At 30.9% G+C, this 9466-nt stretch overlaps 1 protein-coding gene across 1 annotated transcript in view; it reads right to left on the bottom strand.

Annotated features, from left to right (window-relative positions):
* Positions 1-8269, bottom strand: part of LOC105622243 (ring canal kelch homolog) — a 66056-nt gene extending 57787 nt beyond the window's left edge. Inside the window, exon 1 of the mRNA XM_012203666.1 lies at positions 8205-8269. Coding sequence (XP_012059056.1) covers positions 8205-8269 — 65 coding nt within the window. The remainder of the gene's footprint in view (positions 1-8204) is intronic.
* Between the last annotated feature and the right edge of the window lie 1197 nt (positions 8270-9466).

Here is a 9466-nt window from a genome sequence, read left to right as displayed (position 1 = left end):
CTAGTGCATCAAGAACTAGATGAAAACAATCAAGCATTTAACGAATAAGTTCGGGGATCCGCTATTAGTGCTATTCGTATTATTCAGTTTTTTTATTGTTCAAACGTAAAACGAAGATAGGGACAACACAAGTAACATTAATAGCGTTTCCCGGCCGCAACCAACAATTTCAGATCTGGGTAATTTTGTTAAGGAGAATATATATATATAATTATATATATATATTCTATTACATATATACATATATTCCATTTTTATTAGAATATTCCTACATATATTTTGTTTTAATTTTGTTGTAAATTACATTATTAATATTTCATAATAATGATCAATAATTGTATATTTTTTATACTTTACAACTTCATGCTTTATTGTAAAAATTAAATAAATACTTTTTACACTTTGTCCATCGCACAATTGTCAACTAATTATTGAAAATTTTTTTAATTTAAATTTTTAATTTTTTTATTTAAAATAACAAATAAATATGTGTTTTATTCATTCAAAATACAATAAAATTCGCAATGTATGTTTATTATTATCTAATCTTATTTTATAATTTAACTTTTTTCAACTTTTTCTGTGGCTCCTTATATCACCTATTTCATTATAATTGTATATGATGTAAGTAGAAATATTTAAATCATTTTTTTATTACACATCTTTGAATTTTATTTTTATTACACGTCTTTATACTATCCAAAATATGGCGGAGAATCACATGACTGGGTAACATCAAAGATTCCGACTTTACTATCGTAACTGTGTATGGTTAAATTGTGTCTAAATCGAGAATCGAATTCGGATTTCACGTATCACCATGCTAGCGTCATCAAAGACTAGCGTTCTCACAGATAAAAATACTTTTCATAGTAAGTTCTTTACAAATTTTAATTTAGTTTGGGAAAGATTATTAGTACTTCAGATTGTTGCGAGTTCGAACATGATCGGTGTGTAATCAAATTTCTGAGATATGTATTGTGACCATGCTCGCGAGTGACAGCACAACTTCGCCGCGTGCTCTATGACTTTTTCTTACTGATGTGAACCTTCGTTTGTACTTGTTTGTACCGATCATTATTTCGTTTGTACCTCAAAGACCGATGTGAACCTGACGCTCAATTTTATCAAAAATAAAAATTAATACTGCAGGCCGTTTGTACTTCGTTTGTACTTGTTTGTATCGATCATTATTTCGTTTGTACCTCAAACAGTTAAACAAAAAGTGAAAAATAAAAAATGGCCAGCGCGCAACTTTAAAATTTTTTAATTTCATTTATGCCATTCGAAAGAGAATCGTTTGTACCCGTTTGTACCTCTCTTACTTTCGTTTATACTTCAAAGGATTCGGAGATACTATATAGGGGTTGCGCAAAAACTGAAACGCGCTGTATCTCCGAACTCTTTGAGGTACAAACGAAAGTAATAGAGGTACAAACGATTCTCTTTCGAATTTTATGAAATTTTGAAATCGCTGTATCTCCGAACCTTTTGAGATACAAACGAAAGTAATAGAGATACAAACGGGTACAAACGATTCTCTTTCGAATGCCATTGGTCTCATTTCGATATCTTTAAAATTCGCTAAATTTGTTATGTAGGAATTGCGCAAAAACTGAAAGGCACTGTATCTCCGAACCCTTTGAGGTACAAACGAAAATAAAAGAGGTACAAACGAATACAAACGATTCTCTTTCGAATGGCATAAATGAAATTTAAAAATTTTAAAGTTAGTAAATAAATTTAAGTAAAGTTAGTAAGTAAACAACGATATTTCGATACTAACGCCGGTTCGACAGCCGCACTCTTATTAAATCTTTATTATTATAGTGAGCATCTCATAAGACGATTATTGTACAATTAAATGCTAACGATCTGTCGATGGCATACAAGAGCTCGTATTCTTACAATTAGTAAAGTACATTATCCAAAAGGGTAACTTCGTCACGACTCGGAACAACAATGAACACGCAAGACAATTACAATAATCGGTTCGGCACAGAAAAAGATATAAAAACAGAAAGTGATTCAACTGTCGGCGAAGACAGACGAATGACTCGAAGAAAGGTGAGTGCAAATCGGCAGCTAATAATTTTCCCAATGACAAGGCTATCGAGTGGCACGTGACTCGTAATTCTACAGATTCTGACGACAGCCATTAAGCCGACTACTTGCAATCACGCGAGTTTTCACGCGCGACTCCATCCACCCGATGAACCTGATGATCAGAAGCTTTACAATACAATGGTAGCAGCATTCATCTCACTCACTATCCTCGTCTTCTCTGGTCTTTATCGCGACAGCTGGTATCCTGAATGTTGAAGCTCACTTTTTTAATTCTTTTGACAACAAGAAAGCGTGCATCTTCTTACAATGGTCATAAACTCAGCCACAGTGCCGACCGGGAGTTCTCCACGGATTCACGCAGACCGTTCGGCTTCCCCTCTAATCAGGATCATGTCACATTGTCGATTGTCAATTATGCGGCTCTACATATCGTATAGATCCTCGCGAGCCACGAATCCTTGCGTCTTAGAGCGCGTAATACAAATTTACATAGACTTCTGCGTCTGTAGCTTCTAGATTATTCGAGCTGGGACGGAATGTTCTGGCAGCTCTGCCACCAGCTCCGTATCGAAGTATCTGCATATTCGTCTATATTTGCTACTGGATGGGCCAGTAGTTTTCGCCTTCCATCGCTCCATTCTGTAAGCAGTGTGTAATATAATCAAGTTTGGGGCAACAATGCATTATCAAAAATATATGAAACTCTATTCTGCATGTCCGGGGTCCCTGGCGAGACCCCCAGTCTAACACCGCACCTTCTTGGCGTAGTTTTCCTTCTTCCAGTGGTGAGACAACGAGATCACAAATCAATATCTTAGTCGTCGACGACTCTAAATCTAAATCTAAATGGGAGACTAACTACTAAAAGAAATAAGTTATTAACAAAAGAAATAAAAAGAACATAAACGAATAAATAACGTACACTCATATGTGTGCTCATACTCGCGCGCTCGCTTGCATGCTCGCCTTCCGAGCCGGGAGCAAAATTCCCCGCAGACATTCCGCGACAGTGACGGACAAAAATTGTCACGTCACAGCATATAAAAATAATGATTATCTTAAATATTTAACTTTAGCAATAATTACGTGTGTGAAGTGTGTGAGGTTTTATAAATAGTTCCTGATAAGTTTTAAAGTAGTATAAATAGCAATTTTGTTTTTTTTTTAGCTAAATCAACAGAACTATTTATAAAATCTATAGGAATTATAAAATTATTGCGGATGCCAATGGAACTCTTATCAAAACTTGCAATGCCAAAAGATGAGGTGCCAACTTCACATATGTGCAATAATTGACGTTTTTATTTTTAGTTGATTTATTTATTTATTTATTTATATAAGCGATTTTATTTCAAATATTTTGAATAGAAATGATTCGTTACATATATTTTTAATCATTATTCTAATCCAAGTAATAATAGTTTTAATTCTACTTCAAAGATATTCTCATTGAAGATTCCCTTATTTCAACCCAAATAATGACAATTTTAATATTCTGTATCAAAAATTATTACTAGAAAAAAACTATTGTATCAAATTACAAATTAAAACTCAAATGATAGCTTAACTTACCAAGACATATATATATATAAAGTAAAACCTAATATCTTTGATACTTAACTTTAATAATACGTATCTCATTCTTACAAAAGTTTGTTAATTAGCGATTTAATAGTACTATAATTTTTTAAATGACTTGTAAAATTGATATGTTTTGTATGATATGTTATGTAAAATTGAAAGATTTTTAAAGAAACGCGTCGTGAAGAAAAATAAAATGGCAAAACTAAAAACGCAATATTTAGGTTATTAAAGATATAGATTATTAAAAATATTGCATATGTACAACAACATATGCAATGCATTAGTTTGTATAATATGCTATATCATGCTTGACTATCTGGGATGATATTTTATGGAAACTGCAAATGTGATTTTTTATTAGTGGTTATATATAAATGCTTATGTATATAATATGATTAATCAAAATAATTAGCGATATAACTACTATTTTTGGGAAATACTTTAAGTTTATTTGAATAAGTTTTGTAATCTGTAAACAGATCGCGAAATTCTTAATAAATTTTAAGTATTCCAGAAATGATATTTAAATATGTTTTTTGTGATTTGATACGTATGATACGTGAATTGATACGTAAACAATATTCAAATTTACATCGACATAATAAATTCAAATATTACTTAAGTATCAATTAAGTATATATTTAAATATCATTTTTATAATATTAGAAATGGCTGCAATCTTTTTAATTTCAAAAAGATTGCAGATTCTTTCTATGACATTTCATCAAAGTTTCATGTGTAAAAATTGCGGACATTTTACTATTTCAAAACTATCTCAGACAGATTGCAAACATATTTCGCAATTTTTATAAAACATTTTCACTTTTCAGTTAAAATATTTCTGAGATATTTTTGAAAACTTGTATGTTTTCGAAAATTGCTATATGGGTAATGTTATTCAAACATTGGATTGTAAAACAAGGAGATATTGTTTGCTATCAGAAAGCTATAAATCAAGGAATTCAAGCGAATAATTTTCTTTATGACGTCTGTCTAGTTGGCCCACTTAACTTAATCTTAATGAAAAAATTATGAAATAATGCGCTAATCATATCCACAAATAAAAAATTTTGCGCTCATTCCGTTTAGCTAAAAAAAAATTTATTGTAGGGGCTGAGTAGGCAGCTCCCCCATCCGTTAAAAACAATCGATTTGAAAAATCAAATGTACAGAATTATGCGCTATTATTTCCAAGCATTTTCGATTTTTGCGCTGCTATTCTTAAAGCACTTCCCTCTTGGAGCGAACAGCCATATTCATCCCTAAGTCATTTAAAATTGTAAAATTAAATAACTCCCACTATGCATAATAATTCTCTGATTTATGCGCTACTATTTCTAAGCATTTTCGATTTTTGCGCTGCTAAACTTAAGGCACTTCCCTCTTGGAGCCATATTCATCCCTAAGTCATTTAAAATTGCAAAATTAAATAACTCCCACTACATAATACATAATAATTCTCTGATTTATGGAAGACTATTTCCAAGTTATTTCTAATAGCAAAACAAATACACAAGTTGTTATATACATCATGTAAAGAATGGACAGTATAAATTTATTTTATATTTTTATAAATATATTTACAAAAAAATTCAGAAATAGAAGAAAATTATTATCAAGCCTATTATTATATTTATTGATTTAATGCATCTTTAACAAAGTTCTTTACAGTCCTTATCTCTTATTTCTTAATAGGATATTGCTTGGAATTCATAGCGCACAAATCAAAAATAGACTTCGATTGATTAAGCATGTATTTTCATAATTTTTCATGAATTATAAATATTAATGTTCGCTCTAAGAGAGAAATGCCTTTAAGGGTTGCAGCGCAAAAATCTAAAATGCTTGGAAATAGTAGTGCATGAATCAGAGAATTATTTTATTTAATCAGAGTATTTAATTTTGCAATTTTAAACGACTCAGAGGTGAATATAGCTGTTCGCTCTAAGAGAGGAGTGCTTTAGAAATAGTAGCGCAAAAATCCAAAATGCTTGGAAATAGTAGCGCATACATTAGAAAATTATTATGCATAATCAGAGTATTTAATTTTACAATTTTAAATGACTTAGGGGTGAATATAGTTGTTCCAAGAGGAAAGTGCTTTAAGAGTTGCAGCGCAAAAATCGAAAATACTTGGAAATAATAGCGCATAAATCCTGTATATTTGATTTTTCAAATCGATTGTTTTTAATGGATGGGAAGGCTGACTTGGCTGCTTACTCAGCTCCCCACAAAAAAATTTTTTTTTTAGCTAAACGAAATGAACACAAATTTTTTGTTTGCGGATATGAATAGCGCATAAATAGCGCATTATTTCATATTTTTTTCATTAAGATTTGGTTAAGTGAGGAGGGGGGGGGGGGGGCCAGCTAGGCAGACGTCTTTATGTTATTTGCAGGAAAATCTTGAAAATGAAAAAACTATTAAGAATAATCCCATTAGATTTTCTATACAAATTTTTTTTTAGTACATTGGTGACGCAAAGATTCTCCCCAGCGCGCCTAGTGGCCGTAAGTGGAATTAGCATAAATCAGCAAATACTTTATATGTAACAGTCCATCAAAATTAGTAAAAAATAAATACTACTTTTTGTTGTGTTACTACTTAATGTTTATATTACATGAAATCCCCAAATATTTTTGCTTAAAACGAGATAGACATTTGGCATTGAAAAGAGAGAAAGCGAAGATGCTGAGTGCAAAAAGTGCAAGCAACGTACAGGGCCAAACTTACAGTAATCCGAAAATGCATTTTCATTACTTCCCCAAGAAATCTAATTTAAAAAAAAAAATGAAAAATTGCTTTAAAAATGGGCAAATCAACTTTGCAATATATGCGCATTTGTTCAAAGCATTTTACATCTTAAGACTACTTTTCAGAAAGAAAATTTAAAAAATTATTATTAATTATTATTATTTTTTTAATTATTTTTAATTTTTTTTAATTATAAAATTAGTAATAAAAACTGTATGTTACACCAATATTTACACATCTGCTGATATTCTTCTAAAATATTTTTATTTGAATAGTAATATACGAAAATATCTTTGCATGTTCTTCCAAGTTGTATTATTTTCCATAGGTTGCTTTTTAAGCTTCTAATTGATTTTAATTTAGAATTAAAGAGACACAAGTTGTTTCTAATGTTTGTACCTTCTCAAAATATTACGCACGCACGCACGCACGCATGCAGTTTTGAAACTGAAATGACATCACCTAAAAAACGCTAAATGAAAGCTAGATTATATCGAGCTAAATTGCGAACTAAAAAGCAAAGGTTTATATTCATTTATTTGTCTTACAAGGAACCCACTTGCAGTGCTTCATAAATAAATATAACAACCAAATCCAGAAAAATAGACTCACTAATGTCCGTTTTTGCATAAAATAAATAAATCTGGTAAAAAAAAGTATCGCTCTGTCCCATGAACCGAGATATTAATTAAAGTTGACAAATATTCGAATTAGGAAATCTGTCACATCAGTAGTAGAGAGACATGAGACTAATAAATGAAGATTTTTTTGTTTTAATTACATAAAATTTTCGATTTCAAAAACAAATTTTCTGCTTTAAAAAATTTCTTTGTTTAAAAAGAAATGGTAATTATTTAAAATACAATTCCCTCTTAGAATCTAAATAAAAATGTACTCATTCGACATATTTTCACTTAAAACAAAAGATTTTGACAAAAAAACGCGGCAGTCGGTCTCGTGAATCGAGTTATTAAGCATTATTAAGAGTTATTAAAGTTCGAGATTTTAGAAGTTAATATAAGTTATTCCAATTCGATACAACTCTGTATATGTTCTGTTTTAATTACACAAATTTAATGCTTTAAAAACACAAATTCGCTACTTTAAAAATTCACTGTTTTAAACACACAAATTCTTTGCATTAGTTGTGAATTTGTGTTTTTAAATCAATGAATTAGTGTCTTTAAAGCAATGAATTTGTGTTTTTAAAATAGAAAATTTATATTTTTATAAAGAACTTTTTTTATAGAGAACTTGTGTTTTTAAAATTTATTAGTATTTACATAAATATTTAAATAAATAATATTTAAATATTTAAATAAAAATTTATAGTATTTTTAAAGTGAAGAATTTGTATTTTTAAAGCAAAGAATTTATTTTTAAAGCAGAGAATTTATATTTATAAAACAGAATTTGTGTAATTCTCTATGCCATTGATGACAATTTCCTAATCTGAATCTGTCGACTTTAACAATTAATCTCTCGATTCACAAAGAGCGACATTTTTTTTTGACAGATTTGTTCATTTCGTGCAAAAACATGAGTAAGTCTAATTTCATTAATTTTTGAAGTGCAAGGGGATAAACTGAATATTTAATGATAATTGTTTAGAAGAACTGCCATATCCAATTTCAATGAAATTAAGTCCATTTAACAAAACATTTCATAGAAACATTAATTATTAAATAAAAATTGAAAAATTTGATTGCCAAAAAATTATGTGATCGTCCAAAAATTTAATTTAACGACCTATATGAGGACAATTACAAATTCATTTCAGAAAACGATAAGAGACTTACCTGCCCTTAGTGTCGGATCCGTCACTGATATTATTAGGTGGCTGATTCTGTCCTGCTGATTCCATTTCGACCGATCTCGGCCTCTGGACGCGTGACCGGTGGGACGCTCAGTAAAAATTCTGTGCAGCTATTCTGTGCAGCTAGCTATCACCGCGTTGTACGATGTTGTACGATATACTCGTAATGAATAAACGAGTCATATCATCGCACACTCATACTGGAAAGTTTAACCAAGAAAGAAGACGACACTTTTGCCGAATTGGCGATTATTTATCGCACACAACACAAGCAAGCAAGATTCGCACAACCTATGCGATGATCTTGCTCAGGCTGCGTTCGGAAATATCACCGAAGTGACCAAAGTTGCCCCCATGGTTGCGTTCCAAAATTCAACTCTGAGCTTTCCAATTGCAATATCCCTAGATACTTTCGTGCACACGGCGATACAAGAGTTGGAGTTCCATTCCAATTGCCTATCATCGATATATCTACATATCTATACTTAGCGAGGACTGTGTAGCATGTTTTCTAGTGACAATTACATGTTACTAATCGCGACGGTTATAAATTATAAAAGGTTAGAGAACGTTGAGTGGCCGACACTTTTAATTTTTTTTATTTAATACAAATGGAGAAAGCTACATTTAATCTAACTCTATTCGAAACGGATCTCAACCGTGCACAGCGTACACATTCTGTTCCAATTCAATCGTACACAATGTTACATTTTGTATATTCGTGTGTACATTACACATTCCTGTGTATATTCCTGTGTGAATATGGTCAACGCTATTCTACAAATGCTTTACAGCAATTTTTGATTGGTCAATTTGCAAAATTCTTTTTTCTAATTGGCCAAACGCTTTAAAGCATCTGTAGTGAGACTTTGACCGCAGCCTATATTAAGCAATTGGAAAGCATTGCGCATAATGGCGAGGTAGCAGGAATCAATCACAAAATTTTTCCCAAATTAACACAGAATTCAAATAAAATGTTTGTAAAAATGTATAATGTATAAAAAATGTATAAAAAATGTATAGATACATAAATAAACTTGGTAATTATTTAGAAAACCTCCCTCCCCACCTCAAATCTTACTAAAAATATATTTATTCATATGTTTTCACTCAAAACGAAAGAATCTGGCGAATGACGCAGCGGTTGGCCTCGTGAATCGAGTTATTAAGCATTAAAGTTGGAGATTTTAAAAGTTAAGATATCTGTCATCTCTATTTGATACAGCTCTATGTATACGTTCTGTA

The sequence above is a fragment of the Atta cephalotes genome (genome assembly GCF_000143395.1).
Source record: "Atta cephalotes unplaced genomic scaffold scaffold00042, whole genome shotgun sequence".
Classification (NCBI taxonomy): Eukaryota; Metazoa; Arthropoda; class Insecta; order Hymenoptera; family Formicidae; genus Atta; species Atta cephalotes.
This window is presented reverse-complemented; position numbering and strand designations above follow the sequence as displayed.